This window comes from Convolutriloba macropyga, chromosome 5, assembly GCF_964194025.1.
Source record: "Convolutriloba macropyga chromosome 5, txConMacr16.3, whole genome shotgun sequence".
NCBI lineage: Eukaryota > Metazoa > Xenacoelomorpha > Acoela > Convolutidae > Convolutriloba > Convolutriloba macropyga.
Window position 1 is genome coordinate 65,563,969 of NC_134472.1, and position 22,493 is coordinate 65,586,461.

The 22,493-nt window shown below is 34.9% G+C and overlaps 1 protein-coding gene across 3 annotated transcripts in view; it reads left to right on the forward strand.

The window, feature by feature from the left end:
* The window catches only part of LOC142339553 (uncharacterized), a 26,646-nt gene extending 8,006 nt beyond the window's left edge, over positions 1-18,640 (forward strand). For 2 of the 3 annotated variants that reach the window (XM_075389684.1, XM_075389685.1), the window contains exons 2-5: positions 13,253-13,878; positions 16,048-16,569; positions 16,814-17,031; positions 17,324-18,640. In XM_075389684.1, the coding sequence (XP_075245799.1) occupies positions 13,269-13,878; positions 16,048-16,569; positions 16,814-17,031; positions 17,324-18,178 (2,205 nt within the window). In that variant the 5' untranslated portion in view covers positions 13,253-13,268 and the 3' untranslated portion in view covers positions 18,179-18,640. Of the gene's footprint in view, positions 1-10,367; positions 13,879-16,047; positions 16,570-16,813; positions 17,032-17,323 lie in introns of those variants that run through there. The other variant, XM_075389683.1, reaches the window with a different exon arrangement.
* Positions 18,641-22,493: the final 3,853 nt, after the last annotated feature.

A 22,493-nucleotide genomic window follows, 5' to 3' on the forward strand; every position in this document is an offset into this window, starting at 1 on the left:
TTCTTTTTTTTGCTTTTTCAAGTCAGCTAGAGACAAGTCACTTTTCAAATCAAGGTTCCATTAATGACAAAACTTCTTTACAGTCAAAGGAAGCTCAATGAACAAAAAAATCGTTTTCAAGGAATTGCTCATGTTTTTTTTAAATTCGACTCTGATATTTCGTAATTTTAAATGAAATTTTGAATTTCTATTTGAGATTTTACTAATTTTTTGGAGTCTTTTGGCATGGACTCATTGACTAACGGTGCAATATCTTCAGTAATGAGGATTAAGTGAGCACATCTAGTGCTTTGAGTGGACAGCTAATGGCTGTTAAGACTTTAAAAATAATTTTTCGAAAATTTTTTCGAATATTAACCAATCAAAAACTTATTTTCGTGAACTGTAAGTCAGTCTCTGTGATGACAACACCCTCGTTCGTCCTACTGTAACCAAGTTTGATCTGGCAGGCGGATTTATCTTCTAACTTTTAGGAGTATGACTTCAATGACACAAGATTTCAAAACTTTTAAATTTTTTTTTTGGATATTTCCGTATTATTGGTTACTTTTGAAATCTTATCACATTATCCTAAAATTGACAGCTCCTGTCGGCTCCAAGAAGACTTTCAGTGGATCACAGGTAAATTTTTCAGTAAAAACTTATGGTTTCAAATGGCTTCGACCTTTTCTTCTCGCACTTCACTACCTAATTTTTGATTTTTGCCTGATTTTGTTGTTGTTTTCATAGTCATAAGACTTGTTGTGATGTCTTATTGATCACCTATGCGTGACACACATCTTCATACTCTTATTGAAGCATTTTTGAGCGTATTTATTGACTTCCGTTGAAATTTTGTTGAATTAAATGGCTGTTGAGAATTTAAAAACAATTTTTCGAATTTTTTTTTGAAAATTATTCAATCTTAACATTTTCGTGAACTGTTAGTCGGTCTCAGTTTTTACAGAACCCCTTGCTTTCTACTGGAACTAAAATACGTTGCAATAGCAGTTTTATCTTGTAATTATTGATTGTATGACTTCAATAACAAAAGAATTCAAAATTTCAAAAAAAAACTTTGGAAATTTTCGTTTTATTGGTTACTTTTGAACTCTTATCACAATATCCAAATATTATACACATCCAAATTTTATTCTAATCCCATTGGCTTGGAAAAACAATCAATGGATCACAGATAAAGTTTTCAGAGAAAAGCTAATGGTTTAAAGGGCTCCGAAATTTTCTTCTCTCGCTTTTCTACTGAATTTTGGATTTCGCATGTTTTTGATGTTGTTTTCATAATCTTATTGTGATTGCTTATTGATTTTTTATGCATGACAAACATGTATACAACGTGATATTTCTGGGCGTAGTTTTTGACTTCCGTTAAAAGCTTCTGAGTTTAATGGCTGTTAAGACTTTAAAAAAAGTTTTTCGCAATTTTTTTTTTGAACATAAATCGTTCCTAAACTTTTTTCGTGCACTGTTAGTCAGTCTTAGTACTTACGGGATCTTTTTTATTTCTAATGCATTAAAAAAAATCTGATTAGAGGTATTAACTTCTACCTATTAGTTTTAAAACTTCAATGCCACTAGTTTTCATTTTTTTTTTGAATTTTTGTGTACTTTTTCTTTTTTTGGATCCTTTTGAATTTTTATCACATTATCCTAAAACTGATAGTTTCCATTGGTTTAGGTATGACGTTCAACGGATCATACATAAAGTTTTCAGAGAAGAACTTATGATTTAAATTGCTTCGAAACTTTCTTCTGGCACTTTTCTACTGAATTTTTGGTTGTTGCCTGTCTTTAGTGCTGTTTTCACCTTCAATAACTTGCTGTAAGGTCCCATTGACCAAATATGAATAGCCAACAAAGTTTTTGTCTCATGGTGGTATAATTAGCGTATTTAGTGGATTCCGTTGAAAGCGAATGAAATTAATCGCTTTGAAACTACGAGTTTCTCAAAAATTTCGTGGTTCTAATGTATTAGTTCATAATTGATTTTTTGAAACTATATTGATAAAAAGATGAATCCCATTTCTGTTAAAAAATTCCGTGAACGTTTAAAAGTTTTTAGTAAAAAGTTCATTTTTTAATGCCTTCGATACTTTTCTCGCTCAATTTTTTTCTTGAAATTGCTGTTTTTGCCTGTTATTGTTCATTAGGTAGCCGTAAATTGCTGACAAGTCTCTTAGGCTTGTAATTGAGAATTGAATGAATGATGTTACCCGAATCAGTTAGTCAGTTTATAGCCGTTAGTTTTTAAGTTTTTGATATACATTTTCAAACATTTTTCAAACTTTTCAGTTTTTATTGTTCTTTTCGTCAAATTGTAACTTATTTTCATCAATGAGAGGTCACATCCAATTTTTTCTATTCAAAACAAAAATATATCTACTGATAATATTTGTCAACGAAGCTTTGTTTGTTGGACAATATGCTTTTTAATAAAGATTTTTTGAGTTGTCAATTTTTGCGATTCTTTTTCTCTTCTTTCAGAACAATCGCGTAGTAACAGATCCCAATGGTTTAGAAATGTGGCCCAAATAAATTTATTTAATCTCATATTATAATTCCTGCAGCTGAGTTAGTAGAAATAAGAATTGATTTAAAAATACATAATATTCAGATAATAGCAAATGATTTTAATGGTAGCAATAGTTTGTGTTTTCGCAAATCGTTTCTAATTTTTTTAGGTTTTTCTTTAGTTCGTTTCTAAGGCTTAAACTACCTAATGACAAGACCTTTTGGTTTTCTAGTAATTAGTATTTTATCAAGGATTATTTAGTTAAAAGCTAATGATTTTAAGTTTTTTGAAATTTCTTGGTTTAAAAAATGTTGATTAATTTTTGAATTTCGGCTCATTGAGCGTTCTCTTTGTTGACTTATAACATAGTCTCATTAAGGAAACTTTCCGTCCGCTGTATAGTTAAGAGAAAATAAATTTGAGTAGTTAAGGTTTTATCTGACTGCATTTTGACGTTGTTACTATGTGCTTTAAAATTTAGATATTCAGTTTTTGCCGTGAATTTTTTGTTTTTGCTAATTTTTTTGGTTGTTTTTTGTCTCGTAGTCTCTGTAAGGTCAGATCTCATTGGCGCTGTAATAAGGCATGGCAGAATATATATATATATATATATATATATATTTCAATTAGTAGATAGGTTTTGTAACCATTGTTTTAAACTCAAACATCTATTTTTGTTATTTCTTCATTTGGTTGTCAATTAAGTCAAAAATGTAGATGAGCTCGGGTCGGAACATCATTTGCAAACGCACTTTAACGAGCCGCCTTGTTTTTTTTTAAAATCAATTGAAATCATTTCAGCCATCCAGAGTTTCAAGTGTTAATCAGCGTTTAATGAGGGTGTTAAATATAACTGATATTCCCAACTAAACATGGTAGAACTACAATTCAATCGCCTTATTTTTTTCATCAGATAGAGTACAAATTTTTTCAAAACACACCAGACCTTTTTTGCGTCTGATCACTTCAAAAAAATTTTCATCTACAATTCAAATTGATAATGAAACTTTTTTCTAACAAAAACTGTTCCATTTTTGTAGCTATTTTTTTGTTTTTTATATGAGGTTTAGAGAGTGCAAATTTTTAGCAATTTCTTCAAATATGTGAAAATTTGAGGGTTCCAGGAAATTGTTAAAAATTTGGAATGATGGCTGAAGATCAACATCGATGAAAAATTAACTTTTGTAGTTCTATCAAAATTTTGAGTTCTATCAAAGCAAAAATTGATTGATCAAAAGTTTATGCTTTCGCCAATGCTGTTTCTAAACACTCCAATGCAGTGTTAGTTTGCTAACCTCCTAAGTTTTAATGGTGAAAATTGGCATCTGGAGTGACGCTAAAATCACTAATATTTATCTATTGTGGTTTTAAAAACGATTAGAACTTCAGCAAAATCTGATTAAGTAGGTTTTTTATTTTTTTCTTGTAACTTTCAAACAGTATATCTGGTTCATTCTCTGAAAATAAGTTATCAGATCCTATTCAATATCCATAATCTATTGTTCACGATCTAACCATTTCCCTATAAAGCCAATATTTGCTTTGCTTCTGCATAATGTTAATTATGAAGATTTTCATACTGATAATCGGAAAACTGGAAGTCAATTGATTGCACCTGAAAATTGATGCAATTTTTTATTACAATTGTGGACGGTTTCTGTTTGTGTTTTAATCAAAGATCAATTGCAAGCTTTTAGTGTTCAACTGTGAAGGCAAACTGCAAAATTATATACAAAAAGAGCTCTTTTTGGGAGTTTTCTGTAATTGTGATTTTAAAATATTTTCAATTCTAATTTTTTTTAGTTTGGCATTTAGAATTTCAAAAGAAATCTTAGCAATTCATTTAGGTTTCGCTTTTTGTCGCTACTTTTTCAAACAAAGAACCAATTTTGATTCAAACTCACAGCCGAATCAACCGATTTATCCAGTTCGTTTTTAACAAAAAAGCAAACAGTTCTTTAAAAAAGCAAAAAAATGAATTTTGTTAGTGAGTGGCATTTCTACATATACAGTTGTGCAGCCAGGGATAGGTTGACGCAACCCTTTGTTTTTAATTTTTATTTTTTGAGTAGGCTATATTTGTGCATCAAAATCAGCCAGTTCAAAAATGTAAAACTTCTTTTTTCTGTCAAAACTTACCCTTTGTTTCTAGTTGACTTATTTTAAGTTATACGGTCTCACTGACAGTTTTTTTCCCCAAGTGCTTTTAATTTTTTTGCTGCGAAACTCTTTTTGACTTTATAGGGAGATTTTGTATTTCAATTTTTGGTAGTATTTTGTAAAAAAAAAAACATCGAGATTGTATTGCACCTTTGTTGATAACGTCCGATCTCAAGTTCTGGGAACCCATATACTGTACGTAACCCGATGTGATGTGCTTGCAGAGCTTTTTTTAACTTCGTTTGTTTGTATGTCGAGATATTCGAAGTCTTTCATGCTTTTTAAAAGATCGTTATTTTTCTTTTGTCGTCTCTTTTTTCGATTATAATGAATTATTACATGAGATTTTTCCACCCCTCTCTGGTTGAACAAAAATATTTTTTTGGCTATTTTGATCTTTGTTTTTTTATTTGTTTCATAAACAAACTACCGTTTTATAAAATAAGGGTAAACTTAAGGACCGAAAAATACAGTGATCTGTAAAATAACGTTACTAAAATAACCTAAAATCTTTTTTGGGTTTGCCTAGCAATATTTAGCTAAATTGTATTTATATTATTTCTTAATTGTTGTTCAATGGACCGTTTAGTTCAATAACGTATTGTAGTTTTTCATGATAAAAAGTATGAAAGCTGCGTAAGGAAACATGCAAACGTACCTGTAACTGTTATGACACAGGGGTCCATTTTGTTTGATTGCAGAATCAAAACGTACATCTTTTTTTTTACTTTTTAGCGCAAATTCGTACGACCAATTGATTTTAGAATAATAAAAATTTTTTCTTCAAGGTAAATCATGCCTCTTTATATGCTTTGTGGGAAGGTTTTAATTTTAGATTTTTATAGAAATGCGTAAATTCTTGTTTCATATAAAAAATTAAATTGACAAAGATGGTGACAAAAAAGTGACTCAAGTTGAACATGAGTTTTCTATTACAACTAAGCAAAAGCTGAAGTTGAAAATTAATTTTCTTTTCCTTCAACTTCAAATGAAAACACAAATGCGAAATTCAGTGCTGAGCAAAAAGTTTTCGATTAGACATCCTTCAACTTTTGCTCAATATCATGACTTAAAGAATACTGTAGGATCTTGATCTATTTTGACTTCATGTAGAACAGCTCATTGCGTTTGCGGCCGATAATAAGTTCAACAAATTGCCATTTAAGTATGCGCAAATCTAAAATCCTCTTGGGCACCTCGACAACTCGTTTAGCTAATTTGCTCTTTTCTTCCTTTTAAAGAGCTTCGATAAACAGCATACGAAAACTCAGAACAAAGTAAAATGCTTGATATTCAATTGAGGAAAAAATTGATGCCCTGTGAAACCAAAAACTGCCGGATTAGATCAAAATGTACGTTTCCTGGAGCTTCCATTGCTCCTAAACGTTTTCCTCCGGTTTTTGTATCTAGTTGTGTAAATGGCAATCAAATACCATGCTCCTCAGTTAGAAAAGCACAGCAAATTCAAGCTACCTTTATTGCCGAGTTTCAGCAAGATCTGGCGCAGATAGTAGCATGAACCAAACGGTCATTTTCAAAGCAAATACAACTCTTGTCCGTGAGATAGATGAATTGCTGGATGTAACTATTGCAGAAAATTTGTAACTGAAAAAAACAGAAAACCGCGGGAATCTTCCGGGCATCAGTTGTTGTTGATCGAGTTTAGCGGCAGAAAAAAAGAAAGAGTATCAATTGAAATCTTGTCATATACATAACTGTTACATTTTAATGGATCTCTATCTGTCTCTCGATTTAACCCGAGCAGAACACGTTAAACAAAATTACATCCAATTTCAAAAACAACAATTGGAGAGTCAAGATTGTGGAAAAACGTACAGAGTAAGAAGGGGTCGAGTTTTTGAGGAGAAATTATTACAAGTTCGATGCTGGTTCTCTGTAATTTTGATATATGTGCAGATTGTTCAATTAGTTGAGAACGGCTTTTTTCTTGTCACAGTATACCTTTAATATCCCTTGCAAATGATTTTCGTTTTGAAACTTGGCTCGATAAATAGAATCACGACAGTGTCTTTTTTGGTAATCGACGCTTTGTTACTGTGCGATCAAATTGAACCAACCATCTTCATAGAGAAACTTGCATTGCGTGTCACAGTAGTTTTTTAAATACTGTCGCAATCAAACATTTCTCAATGTATAAAACAATGTGTCGTCTTGTTTATATACGAAAAACATCAATTTGTTCTGATCTTTCCTACCTTCTGCCATGAGGTTAGCAGTTTTAGGTCAAACCAATAGTTGCAGAACTCAGAATTCTTGCTATCATTAGTGAAGTGCAAATTAAATCACTATTAAAAGGACATACTCGTGAAATGAATTTTTTTGGAAGTTTGAGTTAGACGAAATTTTATTGGGACTTGATCTCTTTGACACTTGGATGATCAAACATTCTTGGGGTTTTTAGCTGCACAGTAGCTTACTATTCACAATTCTGATCGACCCACATATAGAGGTGGAAGCGTTTCAGACGCTGTTTTTTTTCTTGAATTCAAATTACTGTGATTTTGTTACCAAGAGTTTAGTTTTTCTGATCTTTTCTCTATAATTCTCAACATTGAAACTAATCAATTAAAACGTTGCTCATCAAGTGATTCTTCCCTCTCTGCATTCGAGGCTCAGTTTTTCAGGCAAAATCTGCCAATCACAATACCGCTATATTTTGATGGCCATAATTCAAACGGGGTTATCTTTAGATGTTAAAAGATCTTGGAAAAATCCCTTTAACCAAGTGTAAATATGAAATCCAAGCGAAAAAATGATGAATTGTTCTTCTATTCTTTGGCGGCGATGCAGTGTTTGAACAAATTATAATCTGCGAGAAAATGAGATAAGAAATTTTTTCTAAGCCTTTAAAGTGAACTAACAGTTGTGATAGGTTTCTTATAAGCGAGCGTTTTTACAAATCTGATAAGTTTTTATACAAATGACGGTTTTTCTTTATTAACAGACTGAATGGTAACAACTGCTTGCCTTGAAATTGTTTTGCAATTAATCAGCAGTCTCAAATGATCTTGGTAATGACAATTTCATTTGCCATCCATCTTTTGCTTTCGTTTAGACTTCTCAAAAGCTAGCTTCTCACTCTACTCACAAGCTACTTTCAAAAATTTGTTCAAATTCTCCAAATTTATGTTTATCAAAAATGATATTCAGATATTTTCAAAGACGGCGATAGTTCCATAGCCCCATTTGATGGGGTGTCACCAGCTATATTGATTGAAACAAGTGATACACTGTCAACGCGAACCATATTGTACTTTATTTTTTTACGTTTTGGAAAGCTTGAAATGGTTTGACAATTGCATGTGAGCCTTTGTCAACCTTGTTTAATTGATGGCGCCTAGTGTAGAATTCAAAAAACATCGACCAATGTCTTTACTTCCACGGATTTCCTTGATCTTCGAAATTATTTCAAGAACAATTTAATGTATATTGCCTTGCTGATAACACACAATTAGTGGGCGGCAAATATTCAGCCGTACGCGTACACCCCAATTTGTCTCAAGCTTTTCAAATCACTGATTTGGGTTTTTGAAGTTTCCAGTAAAGTAAAATTGAGCCATCAAGTCGAAATTCAAGTTATGAACGCTGGGCGAGCACTAAGCAATTTAAAACATATTGCTGCATGCAGTGTTTCCTCTGTGTAAAGTGAAAATTTTACACCTCTTGCGTTATATCGGTGTTGCTTTTTGTAGATTACTTGTAGATTTGTAGATTGTAATACTTTTAGATTTGAGCAAGTGAGTACTCTTAAAATTACAAGGTCTTAGATGATGTTATGGATCTGGTGACAAATCTGGCTTGTTTTTTCATTCCTCTTGCTATTTTAAATTCTTCTCAGTTGTTTTGATTTCCTAGCCTATGTTTTTAAAATCTTGCCTGTTACATATAAGCTAATTGAGACTTATATACGCTTCTTCTCTGCTATTATGGACAGAAAGAATTCTCGATCTCTAAAACAGTTCTTCGAAATTAAGAACAGTAGTGTAGATACGCGTGTTATGGAAGGGGAACGTCTAGTTGTTTTGCGGGCAAGAAAAGTTACTACCGAAAAATCTTTCTTCTTCAAAATTCAAAGATTGGTCAAAGATGCAGCTGATCTCCTGAATGTCGGTGTAAGCTAATTCACCTCGCAAACTTCATGTAAAATTGGTATGCATAGGTGTTTTTTGAATTCAACAAAAACGAAATTTGGCAATAATAACACATATTTTTGGGCTTTGAAATGTTGATTTTGGTATTTGCGCAGAGAAGGCAATATTTTATCTTTTTTAAAAACTGTTTTCAAACTTTTTCGTAAACCTGAAATTTTTGTGACATGAAGGCAATATTTGTTTAATGTTATAATGCTGTAATATCCCGTCAAAAGTAACTGAAGTCTTTTACTACCAATACTACTTATTGTCAAAAGTAAATGAGCACCAGACTGTTCCTAGACGAAATGTAGATCTTTTCCATATAGTTAAAATGTAAAAACGAAATGCAAAAATAATTTTTTGATCGAAAAATGACAAAGGTAAGGTATTTAAAAACGCTTTCATTTTTATTCCAAATAATTGTTGATCAATTTCTCTTTGCCATTATAGTCAAAAATTTTTCATTTTTTAAAAGTTACAGAGTTGATCTATCTGATCCCTTTTTTTGTCAATTTTTCTTAAAATTAAAAAATCTTCGTTAATGAAAAACTTTCAATAATTCGCCACAGAAAAAAATGTTTTGGGAGCAGACCATGTTTTTGTAAGATTATGTAAAACTTGAATTTCTATGTTTTCAATAATATTTTTTGTATTTAAAAAATGTGTTTTATACATTTTTTGGCAAAATTCATTAATATTCGAAGTGAGGGAAAGTTCTAGGCGACCGATATACTGAACTGCTTCATTGGGATCACTTTTCAGTGTTCCAAAAATATGAGGAAAAGTTTTGAGTTATTTGATATGAGTCATTTTATAGTTGCATGTTTTGATGTTCCTGAATTTTTCGGAGACTTGTTTGATAATTACTTTATTCAGACCGTATACTTAAGTGCAATGGCATTTTGTAATTATAATGAAGACAATTTAGCCAAAGCACTGCGGCAAAAGTACAGTTAAACCACGTTTTTATCCACCACTTTTTCTATCTAACTTTCTCTCTCTGGTTTTTTTTTCAAGAAACAGCGAACAAATTTAATTTTGTACCAGCATAACTATTACCTGTATTTTGCATTACTGTTTAAGAAAAGAAAAGTTAAGTTTTAGCTGGCGCAAGTAAGCGCGGATTGCGTATAAACTGGACAACTTTTCACGCTTGCCGTCGTGTGTTGTAAAAGTTTTTCTTTCTCTCTCTGATAGTTTAGTCATTTCTTTGGTAATTGATGAAACATGGCTGTGTTTCGTTTGAGCTATCCAAAAAATTATCTACTCAAGCCAGCTAACAAGCGGAGAAAAAGCACTTGGTTAATTATGGTTGCATTAAGAATAGTTATGGTCTATGCTTAATACCATGATTTTCTCTGGCCGTAAAGTACTCGCAGTCCATTACTTTGCCAGAGCCATAATGAAAAACTGTTCAACAAAGCTGGATCAATCACCGCCGCAAAATCTATATCTGCGCGTTACTTCTTGTTTTTCTCTCTTCAGCCATTTTCTCTTCATAGCTCGAATGCTTACTTTGTTCATTCTCCTTGCCAAAGGTATTTTGGTCCATAGTAAAACTAGAACAAGTTTTATAACTTGTGATTAATCAAACATAATTACTTTTGGTTTGTTAATTCGAGAATATTTACTTTGCTCAATAATTCCTGAAAGCATCCCGTGTGAAATATTTGAAGAATTAATACGAAAAAACTACAAAACTGGTTATCTTTTCTGTAGTTGGGGAGGCATTCTGGTCTGATGTTTGCACACTTAGCCAATTATCTTTTGCTATGTTGCTAGTCCTGACTAATAAACAGTACCTTTAGTAAAAACACTTACTTAGTAATTATCTAAGATTGTAATAACTTGATGACTTACTATTCCTCTACTTTCTCAAGAGCAGGTTTTATACATAATTGAGAAATTTCTGTTTGCTCTTATTTCAAGGTGCTAAAACTTCATTATCCAAAACTAAATTCCTGGACAGTTTGGGTGATTCATTATAAAAGTTTTTCTTACTAAGTATTAGAATCTTGAATTCTTCTCACGCTGTGCTCCACCGCGGGAAACTGAAAATTATAACTAGAGCCAAGAAATAAATTCCTTCACCTTTTAACTAGTGGAGCTGATTATTATAAATAATAGTTTCGTTAGAAACTGGTACAGTTAAAACTTATTATAAATTTGGTGAAAAGTCTTGCATTAACTGTCAGTCGCCTCAACTTTTGTATGATATTGAAAATTTAAGCCTGCGTTGTTATATCAAGTTTTCATTTCTTTTCATCCTTTGGTTATCATAATTGTTTCACGTTTGGCTTGAAACTTGTGCACGTGTTTAAACTGGTCCAAAGTTAACTTCTTTTAATGTCTTTTTGTCTGCCTGCCATAGATACTCAATTGTTCATTCCCCAGCCACCAGTGGTCAATTAAAGACTTCTTAATCTGTTCACACGCTGAAACTTGCGTCTTAATTCACGCATTCCAAATTTGGGCTGATTTAATTAAGTACCTGCCTGATTGAACGCGTTTCCTAATTGCGTGTGAATTATTCCGTCATTAATCCTTCAAATTTGTTCACTAAGTTTAAAATTTTCCATTTTGTTCATACTTCGAGTTAGGAAAAGTCGCTCACTTCCGGTCAAAATTGAGTTCAAAACGTTTCCATTTTAGGCAATTTGTTTACGAAAGATCTTTTCGTGGATTACACAAGAGAAATTACCTTAGTTTGCCAACATCAAACAAATTAAAGGATAAAATATGTGCATAGATCGAACCTTATTGCGTAATTAATTATCAGCAATTGCGATTAGAAAGAGAATTTACTGCTATTTATTCCCACACTCGTTTTATTAGAAACTTTTCCTACCACTGAGTTAACAAGAGGTGAATTTAGCAAAGTTCTCACAGTTTGAAAACATCCCCACTGTAATTTCGGAGCCCACTAAATCTCTAAGCGCTTTTGCCTCTTACAAACACACGCCATACACATCCCGCGTTTGTTAAATTTTGCTAATTCTCCCAGAACTGTTAGAGGAAATTATCCCAGTTTATAAAGAAAGGTGCTTGTTTAACCTCAGCACATCCACAGGATTTGATTCCAAACACAACTGGTTGAAAGTTGTTATCATAACCCACTTCGCCATTTATCACTTGCACAATAGTTATTACAACTTAAAGTTAGTTATAACTTTGGCCCGGTCGGCAGTAGTTTGTGATTAATCATAACACGCGTATTTCCCAAGTAAGATTTCTTACTTACTCAACACCGAACCTTCATTTGCTACGAATCGAAGTTGAGGAGGCATATATATTGCAGCATCGATCGTTAAATCCCTAATGTTAATATTGATAAAAGTGCCAATTATTTGGTAGAGCAAATAATCCAGTATTTGCCGAAATTTACTTTGCTCAGAATTGTAGTCGCGGCTGTTAGTCAAGTAAAGCCATTTCCTTATTCCTCCTGTTTGCCCAAACTCTCTCACTTGGTCACAACTTAAACATCCAAAAGTAGCCCAACAAATACCGGTCGGCTCCTTAAAAGTCATTAAAACATTGCTGGGAGAAACGGCGGATAAGCGAGTGATAGAAACATTCACGCTAACTATTTCGTTATCTCTACTTGGTTAGCTAACTTGACTAACTTATTACTTTATTTTGTAACCTTCTAAAGGATTCGTAACTTGCACGTCGTACGTTTCGCCATTATTCAGCATCGTTCCTTTTTCACTCTATATTTCGTATAGTCATTCATTATCATCATCACCTTAGCGTCTTGTTCAAATATTCCATTCTTATTGAGAAATTCCGAAAGAGAAATTTTGTGTCCCAAATTTTCTAAATTTTGCCATAGTAATTGATTACAGTCGCCGTTATTTATCAAAATTTTGCTTTTATAGTCATCAAAAGTCTTGTCAGATAGCTTTTGCTAAACATTCACTAGATAGAAATATCCGCAATCATTTCACGTTTGTTGCCCATCATCTTGTTAGGTTATTATAATAATAACAACAACACGAGTTATATCTGCTAGTTATAATAAATCGTGAGCGATTTTGTACCCTAGTTGCCTTATTATTAATTCCACATCAACTCACTTAGTTGACTTGACGCAGGCTGTGGTTATCCCCGTTGGCCTGTTCTTGCTCTAGTTTCACTTAATCGTTTGCTTTCTTGCCTTAAATAAACTTGACTCTAGCTTATAAGTGAGGTGCTGCCTTATATCACAAAACAACGAAACGGTGCTGCTGTTCTCTCTCTCGCTCTCTCTCCCTCTTATTTTGCCATAACTTTGCCAGCTTAACTCAGACAAACGAACAAACAGTTTCAATTAATCTTATCACACTTAACACACGCTCACAACTCCTTAGCAAGATAAAGCCCAAATCATCAACTAGTTTTCTGGTTATATCTATAAGTTATAACTAATAACTATGGATCTTGTATACAGATCCATCTCTGAGGACATGGGTCGATTGCTGGACAGTTTGACGACCGAATTGAAAGTTGACGCGAACGAGGAAAACCCGACGGCTGAACAAATATCGCCCAATTCCAGTTGCGCGGTTAGCACACCTACGTCAGTCCCTCAACACACCCCACCTTCGGTCGGGAAAGATTCGGGAGTTAGCGAGGGATCTGCCAGTCCAAACTCGTCAATTGGCAGCAATCATGGAATCTCTACTTTTTCGTCTCTCGGAACTGCAAATGTTTTGGGTTCCACAACATCTATGACGTCATCAAAGAGCTCAAGCGGAAGCAAAAAGTTCAAAATTGACCAAATTGCTCAAAGTTTGGCATGTGCGCCCACTGCGACTTCAAACGAAGACGACGATGAAAGAAACGAGGGGGGTTTGATGCAAATTGACGAATCCAAGTGTGATGACATTGATATCTCCGGTGGATTTCCGACCGACATGAGTAGTGGTGGAAATGGCGACCTTGAGATTCCCAGTTTCCCGGCTGATCTGAGTGTATTCAGCCAGAATAGTGTGGATGCTGCTCAGATCGGAGAGGTCAAAAGGACGAATTCAACTGAAGAGGGTGGAAAGAAACAGCCCAGGACCAGAGGCAATCGTACGTATTTTAAATTATGACATTTTTTTTGCTTGTGACAGCTTATAACGTCCCCAACTAAGTAGGCTTTTTTTAAATTGAAATAGCGCCTGTAAATTGAATGACACCAAAATATGGCCGGCGGGGGGGGGGGGGGGTTGTTACAATTGGTTAACAGAACAGAAAATGAAAAATTTTTTCCCAATGGATTCTTTTTGCTCTGTCTATGGTTTTAAGAATTTTTCTATCAATTTTTTAATTTTCTCGATCATTCACCGAGCAGCCAAATGTACCAATGTAGTTGAACAATAAATGATCCAGGATTCCTCTTTTTAATCCAAGAAAATCGAACGAACGCTTCGGTTAGTGGGTTTAAAGCAAAAAGTTACGCCACTATGATGTCAAACATCAAATTTTTTTTTGTCAGCAAATGGAAGGGAATTGCAAAATCAATCACTTTGTTATGTTAAATTCTTGTTACTATCGATTTTGATTTCTTTTTTTTTAGTTATTTTGAAAAATAAAATATCAAACTGTGTTGAAATCCGTTTTTTAGAGTACCTCATTTTGGCATCAACTGTTAAATGTTTGACCTTTCAAGATATTTTTAATCTGTTTAGGACAACTTGAAACGTTACCCCGCTTTGATTTAAATAATCAAGCAAATTAAAATTTTCCCGGTCAACTAATGGAAAGGATATTTCCTTTGATCATAATGGGATATCTTCATATATTGCACCATGTGCGCGTGAACAAACAAAGTCAAATATCTCCGCGACCCTTGAAATATTCTGATCAGGCTACATAAGACCCCCCGGGGGTATTTGCTATCCTGCGCAATAGTGTAATCTGTTGTCAACAAACAAAGTTAAAGTCACTTCACTTCTTTTAACCAATCAGATATCGGGACAGATCGCTTCCCATTTTTGGACTCAGCCAATCTGACGTCCTGTTTGTTAAAAGGAAAACAAATAAACTTTTCTAGCTTGCCGCTCTTTCTATCTTGCTTGCTCACCTAGAAGATGACAAAAAGGTTTCCTTTCCGAGTTTGGGAAACTTAGGTGTACCGTGAGAACAAATATTTGTTCATAAACATTTTGAGGTTAATTGTTCTTGTGATTATAAATATGTGGACACAGTGTTGTAGTGCTATATTATTTTCCTGAATTTTACAGAAATGAGGGGGGGGGGGGGGGTTGGGTTGGGTTGTACAGAGGTTGGGATGTCAGTTTGTGTATGCGTTTGTTATTGTGACTCACTTTCCAAATAAACTAATACCTGAGCAATCGAAACTATCAAAGCTAAGAATGCGATGTCGGGCAAGATAGGTTTGGATGCCTACTACCCCCCCCCCCCCCCCCCCGCATGATGTAAGACATTTCAGGGTCCTAGATCAAAGATTACATATAAGAAGAAGAACGGATAGATTGTTGACATAAGTGGCGAAATTGTTTGTTTACTCTTGAGCCAATCTTAAATATGAACACAGTCCGGATTATCCTCTCTGCTTAGATATACTTGAGATGTTGACATGGGTGGTTTCTATCTCGTGAAAAGAATTGATCTCGGATTCCCAATCCCTAAACCCATTTTAACCCTCCCTCCAAATTGAAAATGTTTAAGATATGGTTTTGTACTTCTAAGTTATGAATAGATCCAATTTTTTAAGCCGATTAGTTTGTGAGGCAGCAAAAATATTGAAAAATTCAAAGCAAGGAACTTCAGAATTTTAAGTTAGCAAATTATAAATCAAGGCTTTGAAAGACGGCTTTAGTTTAAAAAAATGATTGCTATACCCTGGAAATTAGTCGGAATTTTTGTGCTTGTGAGACGTGTGATAGATTAAAATCGAGAGTGCAATTAAACAAGCGTGATCAATTTCAAGGAAGTCTGACCTCAAAAACTGGGAAAGTTTAACTGGGTCGATGTTTGATATGGAGTACTTTTACAAAACTAAGAGTATACTTTAAACTGAGAAAGTACCGTCAAAAATGTAACTGCCACTTAATTGCCCTGTTTTTTTAACACATAGCCTGGGCGGTGAACTTGCGCGATTTTGGAAAGATTTTGACCTTAATGTTTTTTTTTATCAGAGCGACGATAGGTCATTAGTCGTTTAAATTCACTTGATTTACCTTGTTCCAAAAGGTTTTCAATTTTCAAAATTTATCATGTTTTGTTCTCTTTTAGCTAACCGACCGTTTAAATGCGACATTTGTGGTCTGGCTTTCACCCAAAAAGGAAATTTGTCGCGCCACAAACAAATTCACACCCCCAACAAACCATTCAAATGCGATCTGTGCCCCTACGCTTCGAGGAGAAAGGACGCTTTGATCAACCATCGCTCGACGCATTGCTTCGAAAAGCCATTCAAATGCACAAAATGCAACCAAGCTTACAAGCAGAAGTCATCGTTGCGCGATCATCTCAAATCAACACATCATTTGAGCGCGGAGGAAATTCGAGACATAATTCCACCAGATTTTCCACTTCCGATTGGGTTTGAACCCTCGGCCATTCCGCCTCCGCCCCAGAAAAGGAAGAAAAGTGCCTCGCCAATGATGAACAACTCTATGGTGGATGCCTCGTTTGGGGAATCGGAAATTTACGAGACTTCCAGCGAGGGGAACAGGACTCCCTCGCCCCAGAACAGCAGTGGACGACTAAGTCCCGAAGATGAGAGGTCTCAAATCATCAAAAAGTGCATGGAATGTAAGTTACTAGGGATATTCTAGGAATATTATCCTCACTCAGCAACCCCTTTTATAACCCCTCATTAGACCCACTAGGGCTATGATGGAACAATCCAATTTGTCAATATTTTAATTTTTAAAGAAAAACGTGGTTGTATTGAACTTTAGAGGCTGATGTGATCAAATTCATAGCTTAACACAGAATGTCATTAGTTTTGGGAAAAAATGAATAATCAATCTGAATTTATTGTTTGTGTTTCTAGCGAACTCGGCTCTCCTTCAATCTCTAAATGCTTCCTCGCAAGAGTGTTCGCCGTTGGATCTTCAACAGCCCATGAACTTCTGCAAGAAAGACCAGGACGACATTCTCACCTCAGATGACTCAATGACAACAGCCAACGCCAATAATACCCTCAATCTTACCAAAAGCCAACAGGCTGAGGACTTGACGCTCAAACACAAAATTCCAGCTGCTAAATTGGTGAGGATGCTATCCACGATTTTCTAACTTAATTTGGGCGTATGTTTTGTCATATTTCGCAATCTGTAAAGCTGGTATCAATTGTTGAATGGAAGTTGAGAAAATTCCGAAAGTTAATTCCTTAAAAAAATTCATATTACTTGGACTGTTATTGGAAAAGGTATATATAGATTATAATGGCTAGTGTTGCATCTTATCAAGAAATACAATCATAATGAGTATTTAATGTATTGCCAGTTCCCGAATCACTATCTAAAAGTATGGATTAAAGCAGTCTGTTGGTTTGTTTCAGGAACCATTGGCCAGTCGAAGTCCAGCATCATTGATCGAAAGACAAGAACAACTTCTGCAACAAGCACTTAAAACCCAAACCGCACATTCAATCCCAACTAGTCAAATGCAACAGCCAGCCACTCCAACCAACATCACAGCTGCTAACTACATTGCAGCAGCATTCGGAGCCAACGGCTCTAACTTCCTCAACAAATTTGGCCTTGGTCAGAACCAGGCATCCCTGGCTGTGGCACAACAAGCACAAGCCTACCAGATATATATGAACGCAATGAAAGCCCAGCAAGATCGTCAACAACAACAGCACAATTTATGGAAGCAATATAGCCAGCAAGTTGCAGCTGCATCTAATTCGCAAAACCCGCTATTAGCACAATGGGCAGCTTCACTTCCCGGCAATCCATCGCAGCAATCACCTGGTTTGACCCCGTTCAATAGCCCGGCTGCTTTGCTGGCCCAAAAGGAATTTCTGGCTCAAAAACAAGTTCTAACACCTAAAACTTCAGCTACGAATGTTCCAGCTTCATCACCGTCCAGTCTTAAACTGGAGCCGGAATCATCGCCAGAAAAGGATTCCTCAACATGCCAATCTCCAAACGCTGCAACCAACACATCCAGTTTACCAGTCCAGTGCGAAACGTGCCGGGCTAATACTTACACATGCGAAACTTGCCACATAATATTTACAGACGAAGTTATGTTCACTATCCACATGGGCATCCACACAAAGTCCAACCCCCTCCAGTGCAACTACTGTGATTTTCTGGCTACTTCCAAGTATGATTTCGCAGCACACGTTGCCAGAGGTGTACACAAGCCGAAAGAAAGCACAGCAAGCGAAACAAGCACAGAATAATATGTACATGTTATATTCATTATTTCTATGACCTTGTTCAAACTTATTAATTTTTCAAAAACTCATAATTAAAACTCAAGTCATTTAGATTAATAAATCATTTACGTGCCTTCTATTTCTTGCTCAAGTCTAAAGTGCTCTTCCAATCTTTGAAACATTAAATTAATCACTAGTCTTCTAAAAAAATTACAAAACTTAACATTCAGACTATTGATTTTTATCATGACCGTTTAAATTTTGACTTGTGATTAATTATGTTGACCATAAATTTCTTGTCTAAATATTTTCTTGCCTTTCTATCAAAATTCTTTCCTGACACTAAAACATATGATTGTTACGTGGCCTTTTTGTTACATTTAAATATTGATGATAGCACTTTGATATCTATCAAATATAGTTCCAATATTTTTGTACATATCTTTCTCATTTACGTTCCAATTAAATTAGAACTTGTTCAATCTATTTTTTTCAGGAATCAGTACAGCCTGAAGTTGTTACGGTTTAGAACTTGTCATACCTTATCAGTTTCATTCTCTGATGAAATAGGGAAATTAAAATGCCCGCCAATCTTTTCAACCACAAAATTGAAAAAAAGGCTCGCAAGGTTCTGCGCGTGACACAGAATGTTGCCCCAGTTCACATCATATCAACATATCCGATTCACCTTTGAAAGAAGGTTCGGCCTAGCAACAACTTTAGCAAGCTTGTGCAAAAATGGCAAAGGTTTCATACATCAAATTTTGAAAAGGGGGAATAAAATATTCGTGAACAAAAGCAACCTGAGTAACATTGGGTTAGACTGAATTTTTAATTAGGGACTATTATGGCTTCAGTTTAAAAAAATGCTAAATGGAATAAGTTCAAGGAACAATTTTCCTGTCAACTTTACATAACATTGCCTATTTGTATGTCCTCTCAATCCATTCACAAGAAATGCATCTCAAATTAGTGTTATAATAGATCAACTCTTGAGATAGATAGACAGAATTTTATTGCGGTATTACAAAGCTGTAATTCAAAATATGTTAAAAAGTACTTAGAAGTATCTCAAAGGAAAGCTCATTACCATCAAAATGATGTAAAATGGCAAACAAGTCAATGGACTTCAGAACATTAGTGAAACTTTCAATAGTCATTTGGTTTCCGTTTTATTTTGGGAAGAATCGAATATATAAGTACCAAAAACTTCCAAAAAATTAAATTTGCATAGATGATAAAATTTTATCTGAGAAGAGAATCGGGAGAGAAATCAATAAATTCAAATCGGTGCAAAGTCTCTTTACGAAATGTCACCTAATTTCCTAAAAACTGCTGAAGAATGTCTGATAATGTGCACAAACAAAATTGTGAACTTGATTCGCGATCCAAATCACTGTTAGATTTCCGGTTAAGTTATCTTGTGCAGCGATTGCACTTAACACAATTTTATCTCTGAAGGCGCTTAGCGAATCGCCTATCTTTCAATTGTCTGTCTTACTAGATAAGTGAATGCGCTTATCAAGAAATAAATTAAATTGAGCAACTAATCGCGAGATGCAAAACGAAAAGAGTGAAACTAGTTACAATCTGGGCTCGCAGAAGTCACAACAGGTATGAACAATAATTTCTCGATGCGGGAATTAGGGTAACAGACTAACACATGAAATAGTATAGGGTAAACTATGAACTTAACTTGACTTTTATCACATGCCCCCAGAATTTAGAACAATCATTAAATAAGCACATCGTATAGGAATTTTACTGCACAATATAAAAGACTAACACATGAAATAGTATAGGGTAAACTATGAACTTAACTTGACTTTTATCACATGCTCCCAGAATTTAGAACAATCAGTAAATAAGCACATCGTATAGGAATTTTACTGCACCAGAAAGAAGACTATGTACAACATTTCTTCCCTTCTAACAGAATTAAAATTGCATACATTGAAAATTTTAATAACAATATTGGTGATATATTATTACTTACTCAACGGTTAAATAATTATCAACAATATGTTTACCAGTTATCATAGCTAGTCATAATTGATAATATATCCAGTTTCAAGAATTTCGAGCTTTAAATTACATATCTTCCTCGCCAATAACTAGACCATCAGTAGGGCTCTGATCTGCAGTTTGAATACGAGGATCAGTGGGTGAAACTTCTCCTACGATTGGCGATGGATAAGGATTGTAGATAGGTTCCGCTTGGGCTGCTGTATTTGCTATGGTCTGTACAACTGAAGGGGGTTGTACGGATTCATTTTTATAGCCCGACGTCATCTGCAGGGCTATGCCAGGTTCGGCGTGCAGGAGTTTGTTGACTCCCCAAGTGAGTCATCGTTTTCAAATCCAAAAAAATTTGTGCTTTTCCGTGCACTTTTTGACGATGGTGGTAATACTTGCAGTAAGGGCTCCATAGGTGCAGAAGTAGAGGGTAGCATTAGTTCAAATTCGGCGGTTTGGCTTGTTGATGGTGGTGCAATTAATATTTCTGAGCTTTGTGGAGCTGGGATTTGCCGTAAAGAAGTTGAGGTTGTTTGTGTAGTAGTCTCTGGCGGCGCGAAATTTGATGGCAGTTTTGGAATCCTTACTCGCATTGCGAGAGCAATATGGGAACAATTTGACAATATTCCACTCGCTGTGTCCCTCTTTCTGCGTTTCAGTTTACGATCACCCTTCTGGATTCTAGTTATCCCCTTCGTGTGGCTAAGGATTTTAGCTTCTGTTAGTTTTTCTATAGTGGTTGATCACCTTTTTTTGATATATTTTGAGAGCCTCATTTTGCGCTCGTCTCTCGTACCAAATTTTGCAACATCTCTATTGCAAACGGTAACATCTTATTTGCCCGGTTCGCAAATCAAAGATGTGTGTTGAGCCGTTTTCTGAACCAACAAGAGAGGATTCAGTACCTCGTATAAAACATCAAGGTTCTTCTTGGAGCGCTTGTTTTATGGGCGTTTTTGGGCGATGTTCAGTTGAATTGCTGGTTCTTTAAGCGGGATGTATTTTCGTCGAAAACGGAATTCGAAAACGGAATTCAGCGAAGAAAACGGAATTCATCATCATCATCAATTTCTTCGCGTGAGAGAGCTTCTTGAGGTGCCTTGCACATGTTTCTCTCATTTTCTTCATCGCTGCGGTAGTTGCCCCAATGGTCCTCCGGTAACACTTCATTTGGTGTTACAGTTTCTTCGTCTAAGGAAAGATTTAGATTTTTCATAATTTAAATCAGAATAATCAGGTTTTGTACTAATATTGCTAAGCGAAGTGTTAACCCGTCGTCCAAATTGAGGTTCGAAAGGCGAACACTTAGTAATTTAATGTTTGCATAAGAGCAGTTGTTAGAAGTTTGTTTTAAGTACTGCTTTAAAGATTAACGAATTTAATTGTTTATTTGCTTCTTTTATACAAGCAAGACGTTCTTTAATGGCACTAATTAATCGGTCTACTAAACCGTTAGCCCCGTAATCATTTGCTGGAGCAGGAACTAAAGTTATGTTAGTCTTTGCGCAAAATTTTTTTACTTGATTACCTATAAGACAACGAGCTTGATCGATTCCTAAAGAACGGGGAATGGACCAGAAGGTGGACATGGAATTTATATTTTATCATGTATTGATAGATTTTCTAAATATCCATCTGCTGAAATTTTTGATAACGCTAACGCTTCAAATGTAATTAAATTTTTAGATAATTGTATACAAATTCACTGTATACGAATTGTAAACGAACTCCGTGATTTTGTATACAATTATCTAAAAATTTAATTACATTTGAAGCGTTAGCGTTATCAAAAATTTCAGCAGATGGATATTTAGAAAATCTATCAATACATGTTAAAATATAAATTCCATGACCTTTTTCTTTATTAATAGAGCCTGCAAAATCTGTCATCTTGGTTCGGGAATATACATAGTTTATGTGCTTGATATTGCTTTGCGGGAATGATGGATTTTAGTTTTTTACCAATTGCGGTGCAAGGTTTGCACTCTATTGCGCCAACCAGTAGATCCCTGTTCAAGCATGGTCACCAACAGTGTTGAGCCATACTTACCATTCCCCAGCTTCCGTGGCGACTAGCATGCAGGTCTTCTACAAACGCGGCTTTCAAAGCGTTCGGGATGTCCACCTTCTGGTCCATACATACAGAGCCACCACTGATGTGTAGATCCCGACAACAGCTGTGCAGGTATGGATTTAATTGTTTGAGCTTGTCTTCATTGGACCGAATAATGCAGTCCCTGGCTTCTTTGAGCACTGCTTCTTTGCTCGTTACTGAGGCAATCAAGTTCTTATTGAACACTTTCCCAATCAACTTGTCAAAGGA